Source organism: Manis pentadactyla, chromosome 4 (genome assembly GCF_030020395.1).
Source record: "Manis pentadactyla isolate mManPen7 chromosome 4, mManPen7.hap1, whole genome shotgun sequence".
Classification (NCBI taxonomy): domain Eukaryota; kingdom Metazoa; phylum Chordata; class Mammalia; order Pholidota; family Manidae; genus Manis; species Manis pentadactyla.
The window spans coordinates 171862350-171881783 of NC_080022.1; the positions used below are offsets into that span (position 1 = coordinate 171862350).

General features: G+C 34.3%; 1 protein-coding gene across 1 annotated transcript in view; it reads left to right on the top strand.

Annotated features, from left to right (window-relative positions):
• Positions 1-19434, top strand: part of LOC130678900 (serine/threonine-protein kinase TAO1-like) — a 60621-nt gene that overhangs the window by 6100 nt on the left and 35087 nt on the right. The window contains 8 exon segments of the mRNA XM_057501528.1: positions 2556-2767; positions 4352-4423; positions 7058-7159; positions 8408-8453; positions 9011-9107; positions 10625-10738; positions 13186-13277; positions 18055-18148. Of these exon segments, the coding sequence (XP_057357511.1) occupies positions 2636-2767; positions 4352-4423; positions 7058-7159; positions 8408-8453; positions 9011-9107; positions 10625-10738; positions 13186-13277; positions 18055-18148 (749 nt within the window). The 5' untranslated portion in view covers positions 2556-2635.

Below are 19434 nucleotides of genomic sequence, written 5' to 3' on the forward strand. Positions count from 1 at the left end.
TTTAATTTCCACACTTGAGGTCCTGTTTTTTTTTAACTGTTTTGTTACTGATTTTAAGTTTATTCCCCTCTTATCAGAAAACATTTTGTATGAGTTGAAATTTTTTCACTTGTTAAGATTAGTTTTATGACCCAGTATGTGATCTCACAGCATATGTCATAATGCACACTTGAGGAGACTGTACATTCTGTGGCCAGGCCACATACTGGAATGTCATTAGGACCTGTTGGTTGGTAGTGTTGGTCTATGGTGGTGGTGTTCCAGTTACAGACTTTTCTCTTTTCAGTTGTATCAATTTTTGCTTTGTGTAATTTGAAGCTCTTTTGTCAGGTGAGCATATATTTGGAATTTGATAAATGAAATCATAACATTATGTAATGTCCCTTTTTACTCCTTGTAGTTTTCCTAGCTCTGAAGCTCTGAATATTTTGTGTGGTAGTAATATAGCCTTGAGCTTTCCTTTGTTTACTATTTTACATTTCCGTTAATGGAGGTCAGATTCTCTTAGCTTTCCATCATCTCTCTCTCTCTGTGTTGGCATTTCCTTTCTTTCCTCACTTCAAAGATATTATTAAACATTCTGTGGCCTCCATTATATTTTATAAGAAGTCTTTGATCATTCAAGGTTTAGCTTATCTTTGTTTTTTAGCATTATGACATGTTTAGGCGTTATTTGACCTAAGTGTTTGTTATTGATTTTAAATTTCAGCCTTATTAGGCCTAATATATTTGAATTTGCTCTGTTTGGGGCTTGCTGAGCATCTTCAATCTCTAAATCTATGTTTTTGTCAAATCTGGGATCTTTTCCACTTTTAGTAAGAATTCTTTTTCTAAAAAAATAAAATTTTCTTTTCCCTTATATAACACCTTAATGTGAAATTTGGTCAATTTGATACTGTCCCACAAGATTCTAAGGATGTATTCATTTTTTGCAGTGTTTTTTTTCTCTCTTTTCAAAATTTTTACAAAATTTTATATAAAGTCATTCTTGTAATAAAGGTACTATAATTTGATAATTCAAAATTCTTAAATAAGGTCTTAGGTATATAGAAGGCTGTTTTTTGCAGGTGTGTAAATTGAATAGGAACACTTTATATAGAATTTAGTTCGATCTCCTCATTTTAGGAGTGATAAGTTTAATGACTTTCCTGTGGTCACATATTCTTGGAAGAATTGTAATTGAAGCATTGTTCCAGGGAACTAACTTCCAGAGCAGAGTGATTGGTAAAAGTGAAGAATATGGTGCAGCCTCAAAAATGTTAGAAAAGGAATTCAAACTAGTAATTTGAATTTTTACTGCAATGTAGTATTAATTTAGGGAAGTGCAAAAGATATGTAAATGTGTTTTATGTAGTTAGAAATTTAATAACAAGCATTATAATTGGTTCAGTTGACTTCACTAAAAATGAGACAGGCTTAAAAAATTCTCTGTCGTTTAAAAAAATTTTTGTAATTAATAAAATTAAAAACATTCTAAAATTTAAAAAATATGCTTTGGGCTTGGAAAAAACTCGCTAGAGCTTTATTTTCCCTTATGAGTTTAATGAAATCAATTTTTGGAGTTTTAAATTTTAATTGGTAAATTTAAGGCGTTCATGATAACTAACATTTAATGTACTGCTTACTGGTCCTGAGTACTAGTATACACTTAACATTTATTAACTCATTTAACCCTCACAGATACTCTGGGAGGTAGGTTATTTATTTCATTTTATAGATTTGGTAAATGAGGCTACCCAAGTTCATAGTTGGTAAATAATTGTTGTCAGGATTCTTATCTAGGCAGTGTCATTCTAGAACCAGGTTCTGAAGCCTCTCATTTATAGCCGCCATTTTTGAAATTTGGTAATCTGATATAAAGGAACTGATACCAGAATCACCAGGGAATTCTGTAGTGTATCTACTTACATAATGAAGCAGATTTGATAAGGCCATATTTTAATATGAATCAGGTTATGGAGGAAACAGTTATCTATGTTAAATTCAGTATTTTCTTCCATTGCATTTTTCTTAGGAATGTCTGTGTTAGAGTTGATTAAACACTATCATGTGGTATCTGAAAGGAAAAGATATCTTACTGAATTAAATCTATTATCTATTTTCTTGCATTTGAAGGTCATTGATAGATGGAAATCTTCCTGTTGTTAGAAACATATTATGGGTACATTTTGAGTTGTTGGGCACGTTTTTAATGGCCTTCCTACTATATTATCTCTTTTGCTGATGAGCTTATTGCATCAGAGTTAGATAAATCTTTAAGTACTGATACAGAAAGCCTTCCAGTGCATAAAGATTTATCTAATTTTTAGAAGTGTATGTATAGTATGTACTTACATACTATGTATATTGGGAATCTTTTTTTTTAAAGCAGCACGGGTGATTGTGATGATGAGCTGGGTTTAAGACTCCTGCGCTAGTAGGCAACACTTTTTCAGTGAAATTCCATGTCTAAGATAATTTTATATATGTAGTCAGAAAATGATATACTAATTATTCTTAGCAACTTTTGCTTGTCCTTTTTTCTTTTCTTATTTCTCTACAATTGTCTATGCCAGCGTGGCATCATTCATACCGATTTACCAAGGATTGGGAGAGCGGCATAAAATTAGAATCAGACTGCTGACTGCCCAGCAGGATGTCATCAACTATCCAAGCACAGAGCCTGAAGGACCCTGAGATTGCAGAACTCTTCTCCAAAGAAGATCCAGAGAAGCGCTTCACAGATTTCAAAAAAGTTTCCCAGGGAGGCTTTGGAGCAGTGTTTTTTGTAAGTGTTAAAGGCTTAACGTCAGTGACCAGCATTTATTTAATATCCAGTCCTGGCAGAGTAAAAATCAGTCATACAAAAAGACATATGCAATAGTCTATTTTAGAGTCACTTGCATTAGGTGTATATAAAAAGAGATCATTTTATTTATTGAGCTTTTTAGATTATTGAAAAAATTGGAAAGATATTTGGCTTTAATCTCCATGTTGTTTACACTACTTTAGCAGTTTTATGACTTACATTGTTATTGAATCGAATATTGCAAAACACCGACTTACGTAAAGTCCCATACACCCGTACTGTCACTGTGCCTTGTTCTTTTTGGCAGCAGTGCGCTGAGGGCCATTTCATTATTATTCATTCATTATTTCTTCCTATTAAGATTGCTTTTTTTTTCTCAGCAACAAGTTTGTATAGTTGTTTAATATTTTGGTGGTGTTACAGATTTAGTTTCTTCATTTTAATGGGTACCTTAAATATAGTGAATTCTTCCACAGATGTCTAGAGACGATTAACCCTTCTTACTGAACTCATTTGAAATGTTTTGCAGCTATCCTCTTGTGCCTTCTTTATATATCATCTTTTTTTTTAAACACATAATGAGAATTTGGCTCTTACTTTGTAAAGAGTTAACTTTCGTGTTTCTGTTATGCTTTTGTTTTTTTATCAAAATTCCACAGCAGTGGTAAATAGTAATGGTGATAGCATTTTAGCTGTCTTGTCTTAATTCTAGTTAATAGTTGTTTACAATAGGCATGATTTATCATGTTGAGGAATTACCTTTCCCATGTGGGTTTTCTAAGAGTTTGGTCTTCCCTGCATTAAATACATTTAGAGTTGGGCTCTTTCTGCATTTTCAGCATTTATATGTATAAGTATATATTTTTCCCCTTTGATTTGTAAAATAATATGGCAAATTATGGAATGTTTTCCTGTATCAAAATTTTGCATTTCTGTGGTAATAAATTTTATCCAAATGAAATATTCTTTTAATGCCCTGTAAGATTTGGTTTTAAAATTTTATTTAGAGTTCCCTTGTCTACATTTGTCAGATTGGTACCTAACTTTCTATTTTGTGCTGCTTGTGAGGGTTTAGTTGATGGGTTAGACTGCCTCGATACAATTAATGGGATAGCTTTCCTTTTCCTCCCCTTTTATCCTGGGAAGTTCCCCTGGTGAAACTGCTCCACTCACAACTATTTTAAAGATGATTAATATTCTTTTCAATCTTCCACCACTGTTTTATTCAAATTTTCTTCTCTAGATCAATTTTAGTAGTTCTTTCCTAGAGAGTTGTCCGTTTCATTGAAATTTTGACATTTACAGGCCTAGCATAGAATTGTACTAGTCATTTTTTTGTTTGTTTGTAGTTCTATTCAAATTTCTATATTTTTCCTCTCAACTAGCTCATTCAAATATAAACATGCATTATTTTTATTTCTAAAGTACCAGTTCCTTGATAATTTGATATGCTTTTTGCTATTTTCTTATGTTTTTAATGTTCTTTAAAAGCAGTTTTGGTATCTTTTTGGACATGGTAATTTATAAATGTTAATTTTTACAGTGGTCTTCTGTCTTTTTTAGGCACGAGATGTGCACACCAATGACGCGGTGGCTATCAAGAGATTACCTTTTAGTGGAAAGAAGGCTACGGAGGTAGGTGAAATATATATGTTTGGATCAGCATGTTAAAGAAAACCTTACCATTTTTAATTGGGGATAGGTGGGAATTTTTTCCAAAAATGTTGAAAAATATACAAATACTAAGGTTTACCTCAGTGAATTTTCTTCCACAGACTCAATGTGCCCATTTAACCTGTACGTAGAGTCATAAACAACATTCGTGACATCCCAGAAACCTCCCAACTGCGTCTCTTACTTTTAATTTTTTTTGATATGTGCTGCTGACACGAGTTTAATTTTTTAAATTGTTGTTGAGCAGATTATTCTATAATAGAGGGATTATCATGTCTGAGAAAGTAAACTAGAATAAGGTACATTTGACAGTAAGTATACTGGATATAAATTTTTAATGGTTGAGAAATTATTTAATGGCTGTTTCAAATAATCATCGGCAGCAATATATCTAGTCTGAAAAATAAGGCAGTGGGTAATAATCTGAAAAATGAAATTACTGATACTGTATTGCATGTACTTTAGTTCATCAGTATTCTGATTAGTTCTTCCTTAATTGCATAGGTTCATAAAATTACTTTCTGAGTCTGTTCTCTTTGTCTTTCTTTAATTCTTTAAAAATTTTATTTATTTGTAATTGTGGTAAAGTACACAAAACAAATTTACCATCTTAACCACTTTAAGTGTAAGTTCAGTGGTGTTAAGGACAGTCACACTGCTGTGCAACCATCGCCACCATTCATCTCCAGAATTCTTTCATTTTGCAAAAGTGATATTCTACACCCATCAGACAATAACACCTCATTCCCTCCTCCCCGCAGCCCTTGGAGATCACCTCTCCTCTTTCTGTCTCTACCAATTTGACTACTTTAGGTATCTCATGTAATTGAAATCATGCACTATTTGTCCTTTTGTGTCTGGCTTGTTTCGCTTAATATAGTGTCCTGAAAGTTCATCTATGTTGTAGTGTCTCAGAATTACCTTTCTTTTTAAAAGCTGAATAATATTCCTGTGTGTGTGTGTGTGTGTGTGTGTGTGTGTGTGTAAAAACACCACAGTTTGTCCATCTACCATCTGTAAATGGACACTTAGTTGCTTCTACCCCTTGGTTATTGTGAATAATGCTGCTGTGCACATAGGTACACAAGTATTTCTTTGAGTCCCTGCTTTTAAACTTTAGGGTGTATGCCCAGAGGTAGAATTGCTAGATCAGTCTTTAATTTTTAAAGGTTTTGGCTTTCCGCATTACTGTAATCTCTGTTTTGTGGTAAATGTGGTTTTTTGTGATAATCATACTTATGGGTATGATAACACTGTTGTGATTGATCACTGTTTCATTATGTTGATACCTAAAAAAACTCTTAATAATTTCTAAAACCCCTAAGAAAACCTCCATTTTTTACAAGTTTAATTTTATTTGCCAGTCTACAGTATAACTTTAAAACCAGCTTTCATAGCAGACTTGTGTTGGAGTCTGTTTAATTAGTCATGCCCAGAACAAAAAGTTTCACCTAGGGCATCATCTTCTCTCATCTAATAGTGTATCCTTCCTGGAAGTTTTTTTTACATTGAAGAATACAGGTTTTGGCTTGGCTTTGTTTTGAGAGTTTGCCTCCCAGAGCACTCAATTTTGAAATGTAAAGCCCATAAAACACTTTCTGAAGTTAGCATCTTACAGCTTACACATTTTACACTGTGGATATCTTGCTCTATTTTCTTGAGGGCTTATGAAATAACATAGGAGATACAGGATCTTAAATTCTAGTGCAAAACATTTTTTGAAGTTCTGTATTCTAGTTCCCCTACCTTTAGAAATATGATACAAGTCAGCGATAAAGCCTGGAAAAACTGAAACAAGAACAAAAAACAGATTCCAAGTTCCCATCCCACATCTCCTAAGCCTCTAGAGTCTCTGGGTATGGACCCAAGTACCTGTATTTTCAGAGTTCCCTGATTGCTTCTGACAAGTAACTATATTTAGGACATGGCCTAAGTTTCTGAAGTTGTCATAGAGTAGTTTTGATTGCTGAAGGTTTATCTGTTATTTACTAGTAGGCGTCAATGGGAAGGCTCTTCATGAAATCCTGCAGGAAAATGTTTCCATGCTGCTTGGTTTTTCTGTGAACTTCCCTCTGTTATAACCTAAGTGTTCACTAGCATTTTAGAATATGTGCACTTAGGAATTTAGGTAATTACTTGATTTGAGTTTAAACAGCAGAAAAACTTAACACTTGGTAGACAATATAAGCCAAAAACACAACAGCTGAACTTTAAGGTATGTAAATTATACAACAATAAAGCTGCAAAAAAGAAGGTGGAGGTTGAAATTTTGAAGGAAAACCACCAAATATAGTATATAGTTTTCAACAGGCTTGGTGTGTGGTTGTAAAATTTTTGTAACACTCATTGATATTAAATTTTATGAAAATAAAAATATGTACTACCTGGAATGAATTTTATGTTACTGAGTTGTAAACTATGTGAATGTAATTTCTTTAAAATATATTAGTTTGACATTTAAATATTACAAATGAAGCAAAGTTGTATGTTCTTGTTAACTTTTTAATCTAATAATTACTTTTGTACTTATATAGTTTTCTAAGGAAAGGCAACTGTTCCTAATTCTTTCCTTTATTCTTTTTTTTCTCCCCACAGAGATGGCAGGGTATTATTAAGGAAGTCAGGGTTCTCCGAACATTAAAACATCCCAACATTGTAGAATACAAAGGCTGCTATTTACATGAGCACAGAGCATGGGTAGGTATCTGCTCTCCCTTTGCTGTAATTTTAGTAGGTTTAGCTTATGATTAATTCAAAAATGTCTCAAAATAGTTGTGTAAAGCCACGCACAAACACCTTGAAATGTTAGTTCATACTGAGAAAGGAGCAGCTTTTCCTGAAACTCTCAGGCAGTAAGAGATAATAGAACTTTCGCCAGTTGACTCCAGAGATTCAGCTGACCGTTACGTGCACGGGAACATGTTCTGATGTATGTTAGCGGTATCATTCTTCAAATGCTTCATCAAACATTTGTTGAGAACAATCCTATCAAAGGATGAAAATCAGCATATATTTTTGACATAAATGTATTGTAAGCTATTTAACCACAAGGACCTTGGTTGGAATATTGGTGGTGAATCCTGGTGAAATCTGAACTGATTGTGATTCTTTGGCTGAATAATACTAAAGGTAGAAAATTGGGACATTTTATTGCAGAAAATGGAAATTGTTGAAACTAAGATAAGGTAGTAATCTTACAACGGTGTAGGCATAGTAATTCTCTTTTCAGAGAAAGGCTGAATTTTCTTTAAACAGGAATGACCTTTTATTTTTAATAAGCTACAGCTGATTATCATTTTAGTATACAGAACTTAGATTTATTTATATTTGTAATGTTTGGTTTAATTTGATGGTGATGGTACTCCTAAATTTGAGGCTGTGGTTAAAGAAAAAGTGGCAGAGAGGGTAGGCTGCCTCTCTGTCTTTCAAGTTTCTCCATCTGTAAAACAAGGATGATAATAGGGTCTACTTCCAAAGGTGGTTATGAGGATTAAATTAGTTAATATATATAAAATACCTGGCACATACGAGGTGCTCTGTGTGTGCTTTATAGGAAAGATTTAAACTGTAACCTAAACTTTGTATATATAGTACCAGAGGATGATTTTCTGCCTCCTAACAATACCAGTATTGCTACTCTAGGTTAATATGAATGGAATATGTATATTCCTTTATAGCTTTAGTTAGTAATTATATGAAACACACATCTTCTACAAGCAGTTATAGGTCAGCATTATAAAAGATTAATGTAGCATTGGCTTAACTTCATGTATGCATTTAACAAGTTCCAAAATGTATACTTATATTTAAAGGTAATTGATAACTAGAGTTTGTTTCACTTCAAACTATCTTCTCGATCTCCTTGGTGAATTTATTTTATCTCATATCGAATCTTTTTATTTTAATAGTGTATTTTAAATGTTTTTATCATTTTTTCCCCTGTAGCTTGTAATGGAATATTGTTCAGGATCTGCTTCAGATTTGCTGAAAGGTAAGTTTCCTTTTTTTATTAAGAAAAGAAAAGTATTAGTATAATAAAATGAGAATTCATTCACTAAGAGATTTTTTTAATAATGTTAAAACTTTCCAGGAAGAGTAAAAACCTTTGTCTTTTCTAGAGTCTCAGCATGGTATGCACTGTGCTCATTAAATGCTACATTTTAGCATAACAGATGAGTTTTCTTTCATTGTGATTTAACAGGCATTTTTCTGCATTCTTTATCATTAAACTTGATTTGTTCCTTCTGTTCAGAATGAAGATATGTAGGAATATAAAAAGGGAAAGCTTCTCTTTCATTGTTTTTATAATCATGAGATAATTGTTAAATGTTAACTTAGAGGAAAATTGGCTGTGAACTCTAATAACTAGGCACAACTGCGCACTTATTAAGTTCAATTGCTTTGTTTTATTATCTTGGAAAGCAAAAAATTCCTTCTTGCTAAATGTTAATTTTTAAAAATTTGCCCACATATTAGATATGTGTGTATATATTTTTAAATAGAAATGTTCTATAGAATAATTATTTTCAAATAAAATCTTATTTTAAGTTTACCAAAAGCCATTACAAGAAATGGAAATAGCAGCAATTATACATGGTGCTCTTCAGGGATTAGCCTACTTACATTCCCGTGCCATGATCCATAGGTAAGTACCTTAAAAATTACCGCATATTAATAAGCAAATTTATCAGACCTAGAATTTATTAATCCTGAAAGCTTTGCTGGTTTTAGCTAAATAAAAGTATTCTGCAGTTTTACAAACTCATATTTTTTAGGTTATCCGTGTCTTAAAATGAATATACTAATTTATTTGATCTCTTGGTTGAGAATAATTTTTATCTTTTTCTACACATGCTGCTGGACTTTCCGAAGTATGTGCACTTTATAGATTTGTGATAGAAATTTAATTATAGAAAAGTTTAATTTGTGAAGTGGAAAAGACGATAGGGATTATGTATTCTTACTTGTTTCATTTTACAGATGAAGAAACTGATGCCCCAATTTGTGACTCACTTCTCAAAGCTTGTGAAGCAAGATAGATTAGACTAGAACTAACCTAGATCTTTTGTCCTCCTGGTACTGCTAATGCCGGATTTGTTCCATTGATTCCATGACAGAGACAAGTAAAAGCTACTAGCATTCTATGCTTTTGAGATAATCCTTGATAATGGATAGTAATTTAAAGATTAAACCATCATAAACTACATTTTTAGCCTTGGCATTGGTTTTGCCTGTTTTTAGAAGGAAGCTAGCATTTTTTAAATTATCTATGTGAACCAGACAATACAAAGTAAACTTATATAGTAGAGTCATTGCAAATTAATGGGTATCAGTTTTTTAGATGAGGATAGTAAAGTCCAAGAGAAAAATCCACATGCATAGTAAATAAGAAAATGAAAGAGTTGGAAGCAGAACCTAAGGTCTTCTCAACTTCAAAGAACCTTCCATTTTTTAAAAAAACAAATGGAAGAAAATGGATTGACCTAATATTACATCCATTATAATTCTGTATAGTATGAATTGACAAGTGCTTAGAAATTTCTTTCTTTTTGAATGTTATGGTGCCCATTGGGCATACAATACCATTGTAATTTTCTTAGTTCACATGTATGTTGCTGATTTAGAAAAGAGCTTAAAAGTAAATTTGGGATCATTGATATTACCTTACCCATGTGTTTCAGTTTTCATTTCATATTTAGGTAGGAGAACTATGCTAAAATTTGGAATGATATGAGTAATTTTGAAAAAAGCAAATTTGGGGCATCAGGTTCTTTTTTTCCCATTTTATTGTTGAGGGTATACTCAGAAATCTTACAGTCATATAAGAATGTTCAGCTAAATTTTTTAAACCATTATTTGTACCAATAAACAGGCACTCAAATATTGAGTATGTGCTATTAATTACCTAATTTTTTTCTTCTGTTTCTACTGCTATTTTATCTTCTCTTTTAGAAACTTGTTACTATATACTTACAGGAATTCTGTGTATCTCATTTCTTAGTTTGGATCTTAATTCTCATTATCCCAACTGAGAGATTACACAAGGCCTTAATTATCCTGATTTCTCCTTCCCTATTTTATACATTTTTATATTATCTTTATCATTTTCAGTATAATCTTACAAAGGAAAGACAAATAATTTTCTGTGTTCCTTAAACCCAGAGACATCAAAGGAGGAAATATCCTTCTGACACCAGAAGGCCAGGCGAAACTTGCTGACTTTGGCTTTGCTTCCATGGTCTCTTCTGCCAAGTCTTTTGTGGGAACGCCGCATTGGTAAGCATAGTCCTATCTGGTATTGATCGTCATAATTGAAATAGGCAGTGTGTGGTTGTACTTTTATCAGGTGCTTTATGTTTCTCTTGGAAATACAGTGCTGCTTTAGATATGACTCTAAGCACTGTAGTTTCAGATACAGATTTGGAGTGCTGCCCTTGTATCTCCTATTGTATCATTTGTCCCCCCTACGGTTCTTTCCTGTTATCATCTACATCATGTATTGGGGGTAGGAGTGAAAAAATTTAATTCTTTAAGAAGGGAGAAGATAGAAATGCTAAGTGGAAATTTTCTTTAGATTTATACTTACTGTGTGTCCGTATCTTCTGAATAAGAGTACCTGAAGACTGGTAGCTGATGAGGAACTTTTTGTTTTCATTTTTCATTGTGGAGAATTTCAAGTATACAGGGAAATAGACAAAAATATAACGAAGGCTCACACAGCAGTCAGGTCAGCCTAACAGCACTACCCCAGGGCCTGGCTGCCCTGTGTACTTGATCTTCTTGCCCTCCCTCCCACCTCTAGTTATTTGAAGCGACTTCTAGACATCATCTAATTTTATTCATAAATAATTCCATATTAATGTCAGCAAGTCTGAAGGGAATAATTTTCCACATCTTCAACTTCCATAGATGTCCTCTCTCTGTACATGTTGAGAAGTGTCTTAGGTCTACTGCATCTTCTTTTCCACCTACCTTTCAAATCTCCCAACTCCCAGTTGTTAAAGAAAGGCTTCTCACCCATCCTGAATAGTAGAGTGATGCATTGTTCTGAGAATTAAAAGCCTCAAACCATCACCAGAGGGACAATTTGAGAACACATAACATCTAGAATATATATAGCATCAGAAATATTGAAGAGCTAGGACACCAAGTTTTGGCAAAGGGCCTTCTGCCTTCACAGTCATCTCTTCTCAGTTCCTATTGCTCCTTGCTCTTTCCTTTCCCCAATTATCTTTCCTCCCATCTTCTTTTCTAGTGAATCACAAATGATCTCGTTTATAACTGGGACAATTGTCGTGAGGACACACTAACATGTTATTTACAATGAAAAATGAAGTTTGGCATTTCCTGACAGAAAATAATTCTGATTTGAATGGTTGATATGACCGTGCAGACTGGGTTTGCTAATTAGGTTATTATACAGCAGTGTTTTTAATGAATTGAATGAGTGAGGTCCTCAGCTCCAAGTTGTAAATATCTGTAAAGCACATATACAAAATAATGTATATACATATGTGTGCATTATATCCTTTGCAACTATTAAGTTTATAAAATTTAGATACCAACTCAAAAATGTACAAGCGGATACATTTTTTAAATAAATTCATTGGAAGTAAGAAAATAAAATGTTTGAAGTCTACTGCTCTGTATGACCAAAAATTTCTTATGTAGAACCCTAGTTTAGATAGAATCCTCTTCTCCTGTATAAAAAAGGGTTCTGTGGACAAATAATGCTTCTTAATGGGCCCCCTCTTTACAAATCAGTGATCAATATTAGATACTAGAAAGGAGCTAGAAAGTTGTGCATTAAAAACAAAACTACTTTTTCAACTTTGTTGAACTTAGTGACTCCCTAAGCTTACTTCAACATCTTAACACATTAGAAACCCTCTATTATCGGCAATTGGAAGTTACATATGTATTAATTTGTATATGGTATGTTAGGAACACCGCACTATGTACATATTTACATATTTTGACACACAGGAACACATACGCCTGGTGACAATGTTATTAAGCAGTCAGAAACTGTTCTAAATGTTTGTGCTTAACAAGTACAAAGGAAGGATAAGGTGAAGCACCAGTGAGAACATTAGAGTCTAGCTGAAGATGCGAATTAGCATTTCATTTTATAACCAAGACGCCTCCAAAGTTAATAATTGTATGATTTATTTAGTTATGAGTGGCTGTCCTAGCCACTTTTATCACAGAACACTACTCCTATTTGCAAAAAAGACTGACAAACTGCTTATTCATTGTTGCTTATTGTGGCAGATATTTTCTCAGCTAAATGTAGTGAGTTTGTTTACTTCAAGAAAACAAGTGCCAGTGATAAAATGCCCTCTTTCGAGCAAAATTTAGACTTTTGTAATAAGAGGCTGAAACCAAAATGTTTGAGAACTGCTGGCGTAAAGGCTATACAATATTACAATCTGCAAACTTGAATTGACGCAGAATGCAGCCCTGCCCTGGGGAGTCTTTCCTCCAGGATGCTGGTACGTGATCATGACAAATGGTGAAAATAAGTCTAACACTGTGTGCGCAATGGTAAATATTTACCTCACAACGTGTAATGCCTTTATTTCCCATTATAAGAATTCTTATGTCCGGATATATCATCTGGAATTCACACAGGGATTCTCCATGTGGATGGTCATTACGTTTTTAAAGAACAGTATACTTTTCTATTCTTTTTTTACTTTAAGTAACATTTTATGTTTTAGGATGGCCCCAGAAATAATTTTACGCAGGAATGAACAACAATATGATAACAAAGTCGATCTATGGTCTCTTGGAATAACATGCATTGAAATAGGTAAGCATTGCTCTTTATTACTGTGTAGTAAGTTTTGATCAATGTTTCATCTCAATTTCTGTACCAAATTACAGATTTTTATTTTTATGTTTAAGGGAAGCAATAAATCTATCAAGGTTGTCATTTTGGTTATTTGGCAATTTGTATATATATATATATATATGCATATATATATATATGTTAGTTTAGGTATATTATATTTGCTGTATTAAATTAGGTCTAAAATAGTTTCTACTGTGATATTAATTTTGAGTTATCTGTGTCTAACATGTAATGAGTATTTGTTAAACACCCAGAATATGTCTGTGATTATAAATTTACCATCTATGAAGGGTCTCTAAAGCATTCATGAATTACTTACCACTACTTAGGTTACTTAATACTTCGTGTTAGGTATGAGGGTTAGATTATCAGGCTGCATACCTTATTGTACAGTTTGATTTTTTTTGGTATCATTAATCTACAATTACATGAAGAACATTATGTTTACTAGGCTCCCCCCTTCACCAAGTCCCCCCCACATACCCCTTCACAGTCACTGTCCATCACCGTAGTAAGACGCTGTAAAATCACTACTTGTCTGCTCTGTGTTGCACAGCCCTCCCCGTGCCCACCCCACACTCTACATGATAATCGTAATGCCCTCTTTCTTTTTCCCCACCCTTTCCCCGCCCTCATCCCTCCCTTCCCACCCATCCTCCCCAGGCCCTTTCCCTTTGGTAACTGTTAGTCCATTCTTGGGTTCTGTGATTCTGCTGCTGTTTTGTTCCTTCAGTTTTCCTGTGTTCTTATACTCCACATATGAGTGAAATCATTTGGTACTTGTCTTTCTCTGCCTGGCTTATTTCACTGAGCATAATACCCTCTAGCTCCATCCATGTTGTTGCAAATGGTAGGATCTGTTTTTTCCTTATGGCTGAGAATATTCCATTGTGTATAGGTACCACATCTTCTTTATCCATTCATCTACTGATGGACATTTAGGTTGCTTCCATATCTTGGCTATTGTAAATAGTGCAGTGATAAACATAGGGGTGCATCTGTCTTTTTCAAACCGGAGTGCTGCATTCTTAGGCCATAACTATACAATGGTGATAGGACAGACTCTTCAACAACTGATGTTGGCAAAACTGGACAGCTGCATACAAGAGAAAGAAGCTAGATTACTATCTATAACTCTCTACACACAAAAGTAAACTCAAAATAGATCAAACATCTAGATGTAAGACATGAAACCATAAAACTCTTAGAAGAAAACATAGGCAAAAATCTCTCAAACATAAGTGTGAGCAGTTTTTCCTGTACACAACTGCTCAGGAAATGGAAACAAAATAACAAATGACCAAGTGGGAGTATATACCAAACCAAAATGCTTCTGTACAGCAAAGGACACCATCAACAGAACAAAAATGTAACCTACAGTATGGGAGAGTATACTTGTAAATGATTTGTCCTAGTAAGGGTTAACATCCAAAATATATAAAGGACTCATACTACTAAACACCAAAAAAAAAAACCCGACTAAAAAATGGGCAGAAGACCAGAACAGACATTTTTCCAAAGTAGAAATGCAGATGGCCAACAGGCACATGAAAAGATGCTCCACATCACTAATCAGGGAAATGCAACGTAAAACGATAATAGTATATCACCGCAGAGCAGTTAGAATGGCCTCTGTCCAAGAGAAAAGAAAAAACAAGTGTTGGCAAGAATGTGGAGAAAGGGGAACCCTTCTACCCTCTTGGTGGGAATGTAAATTGGAGCAGCCACTGTGGAAAGCAGTGCGTAGGTTACTAAAAACACTAAAAATAGAAATGCCATATGACCCAGTAATTCCAATTCTAGGAATTTACCTGAAGAAAACAAAATCCCTGATTCAAAAAGATGGATGCACCCCTCTGTTTATTGTTGCATTACAGTAGCCAAGTTATGGAAACAGCCTAACTGTCCATCAGTAGATAAGTGGATAAAGAAGAGGTGGTACATATACACAATGGAATATTATTCAGCCATAAGAAGAAAAGAAATGCTGCCATTTGCAACAACATGGATCAACCTAGAGGGTATTATGCTAAGTGAAATAAGCCAGGCAGAGACAAAATGCCATATGATTTCACTTATTTGTGGAATCTAAACACAAAACAAAAGGAACACAATCGCAGTAGACTTATAGACACTGAGTAGTGACTGGTGGTTACTGTGGGGGAGGGATTGGGGTGAGTAGTTGAGGGTGAGGGCAATAAAAGGGCACAAAAATTTTCAGTCATAAGCTGGTCACCGGGATAGTAGAATAGCATGGAAAATATAAGCACTGCTTCTGTAACATTTTCCTATGTTGACAGTAACTGCAGTAGTGGAGGTGAGGATTTAATATGGGTGACTGTGGAACCACTGTGTTGTATACTTGAAACCAATGTAAGATTCAGTATCAATGATACTTCAATTAAAAAAGTATTTGAAATGGAAAATATCCTTTGAATCCACTGAAGGCTACCGCAGTCTAGATTTAGTAAATCTCTATGGTTTTTAGCTAAGTTCAGTGTTCTTTGACCAAATAGAGATGTTCAGCTTTCTGGTAAATGACAGATCAAAAATCATACTCTGGTTTGATATATTGATGGTACACCACTTAGAATTTTTGAATACTTTAATAAATCACAGTAGAAACACGAGTTATTTTATTCATTAAGAATTTCTTCAGTAATCCCTTCCCCTTCCTGGATCAAACTAGTCATTCTTAAAGCTGTTGGGAGGACGGTATAAAGCAGGTGTCCATGTCACCTGCTGAGCCGTGGTAGCCCGGCGTGGCGTGTCAGGGTCCTGTGGGGAGAGGAGGGAGTTCCCGCAGACAGAATGCCTTGTATGTGGGAGCAGAACCTGTGCAGGGAGGGCGGCAGTCAAGTTTGGGGATTCAGAGTCCTGGTGGGGTGACCAAAGCATTCAGACCTGGAAGTAGCCCGGCATGGGGTGTCAGAGGCCAAGGAGCACGTCCATATTTGGGGGTGGGTCACCTGACACGGTGGCAGTGCCTGATTGAAAGGAAGGGGGCTTCCCTCCTGAGGGCTGATGAGGAGGGCCTCACTGCAGAAAGTGATCCAGTTTGGACGGGGTGTCAGAAACTGAGTGGATGAAGTGGACATTCACACTGTAGACAGGCTTGGAATGGGGTGTGGAAACTTGATGGGGAAAAGGGGAAAGGGTGGTGGCCAAGATGGGAGACTGGCTATGTACAGGGGCGATTCATCAAATATATTAAGGCTAATGAGAGTGAGGTTTCCTACTGTCAGAGAAGGGTGCTACAAATAATGGAAAGAGAAGGCTCGAATAAATAGTACCACAGCATTGGATTTGAGATATTGTAGTGAAATCAGTTCTTTTCAATAAACAACTAAAGATATTTAATGTGCAGGTATGAATACAAATATATGAGGGACGTGTGTGTTCCCTTCCTTTATCCACTGACAGGATCTAAGAGAAGTGACACGGGCAGTAGCAGTGAGCACACTGCCTGCCACGGCTCCTTGGAGCCGTGTCTACAGTAGGGAAAGCATAAGATGATCCTGGAACATCTTAGTGCGCCAGAGAGCAAGGAGCTGAGCAGGGAATGATGGAGCCATGCCGGAAAGGCAGAAGTCGGCTTCAAAAGATTCTCAACTGCTCAAAAATGAAACAATTTCAACATCAAAATAAATGATAGTAGCAGGTTATAAATTATTAAATGAAGAATCTAAATCTATACAATAAGAGAATAAAATGATCTTTATGCAAAACAGAATATTTATATAGACTCAAGTACCTTTTCACAAATACTTAATTATTACAAAGAAAAAAGTGAAACTTCACCATGAAACCTTGTGGAATGGCCTTTAGTGATCAAAGTGAACACCATCAATGACAAGACAATCTGAAACCATGGACCTGTTCTATAGGATCATCATAGAATACACTGAGAAAAGCGTGACACTTGCGTCTGTGATATTCCTGCCAGAGATGTGTAAACTAAATTTAATAACAGCACAAAGCCAAACTGAGGGATATTCGAGAGTCAAAATTGTATACTTGTGAATTGTCTAGGTCATGACTTCAACTGTCACCTTAAGACTAGAAAAACAAGGGCAAATTCAATCCACAGTAAACAGAACAAAGAGACCCAGAAAAGGTCAAAACAGAAATCAATTAAATAGAAAATGAAAACAATAGAGAAAATCAATGAGATCACAAATTAGTTCTTTGGGAAAATTAATGAAATTAATAAACCTCTGGCTAGATCAAACAGAAAGAAGACACAAACAACCAATATCAGGAATGACAGGGGACATGACTCCAGATTTTACACATATTGGAAGGACTATAGGGATATTTTATGAACAATTTTATGTAAGTTTAAAACTTAGAAAAAATGGCCAATTTCCTTTAAGGATGCAGATGATTGAAGGTCATTTTTGCTACAAAGGACATTATTGGGACATTTGATTGAAACTACAGTGGAGCTTGAGGATTAGATAATAGTCATGTATTCATATCAATGGTCTGATTTAATGACTGTATTAGGTTCTCTTAGAATGTTCTTGTTTATTGGAAAAATACACTATTTAGAGATGTTGTGCATCAGGGCTGCAATTTCCTCTCTATTGACTCACTTAACTAAGTTCTCTGAACTCTACTTGCAACTTTTTTCCTAAGTTGGGGTTTATTTAAAAAAAAAAAAACCTAACAGTGCATCCATGCTCCTATATAACAGGCACATATTTAACAGGAAATTTTCTTTCTTTTATAGCGGAAAGGGAGCCTCCTTTATTTAATCTGAATGCAAGGCGTGCCTTATATCACATTACCAGCAATAACCCCCCTACACTACAGTCTAATGAATGGTGAGTATGGCTGAGAGATATATTGTTCAACATGGTAAAATTTAAATACTTTTTCATAATGTTATCAAAATGATTTCATTTCAAGGAGGTGAAGTGTATATAACCTGAAGAAATATTAAAATAGCTTTATTTTATCCTTACATCATGTTTATCCTTTATTATCTCTACTTTTCATAGCATATATGTAACTCAGTTCAGAAATAAAAGATAGGTGATGCTACATGGGAGCAAACAGTATGGCTTTTGTATAAAAAGTAATATACTTTTTGTACCTTAGCGACACATACAACCCTGATTATATAATAAATAGCATGATTTAAACATTCATATTTTAATACTGCAATATATAGATTGCCACAACCTGTACAGATATCTAATTGGGGAATGGTTTATAATTGATATGGTATAAAACATAGGTAAAAATGATTTGATAATTTATCAGAATTACCAGATAATTCATCATTTTTGGATGATTCTAATTGTCATTATTATTCAGAATGTGCTTTGATGTTGCATCTCCTAGTGCTTCTTTGATAATACTGTTATTCATGTAAAGAAGTTTATTGAGAACAGATGGACAATTTTAGGAAAGAAGGATTTTCATCAGTGATAGAAAATTTTAATGGGAAAGTCTTCAGGTGTATCTAGCATTTGAAAAATTCCAGGGGACTATCTACCTTACTTAACAAATACTTTAAAATTCACAAGTAGAATGCATAAATTAGCAATAGCAATAATTTATTTTTTATCATTACATTATTAAGGCAAGTTCACAGGTCTTTGCTGCTTCTGTAGAGATGTTTCAAAGAAATCTTGGCATAGAGTTTATTATGGTACATCTGAATAATAAATACACTAAACACTGTCTTTACACTGGTTGATACTTTAGGGATTCAAAAAAGAATTCTTGTATAAAAGAATTAAATCTTATTTGAATACTGATGACAAACTTTGATGGAATATTTTTTACTTACTGCCTTACTGAACTCTCATCAGTAACACTATATAATAGTAGGTTACAGAATTCTAATTAAAAAAAAAATTTTACTGTTTTCTGGAACTTTTGTCCATTTGCTCAAGGACACTAAATACTTAGATATAAAAAATGTTATTTCCAAAACAAATAGCGTGATGTTCTGAAACATGCTATATGGAAGATGATCCAAGGGTCAAGCAAGAAAGAGACGTGACTAGAGAAAAGAAAAAAAAATACTAAGAAGAATATTATCTTAGATTTGAATGCAAAAAGGAAAACGATTGACTTCCCTAATTTACTGCAACGTAGA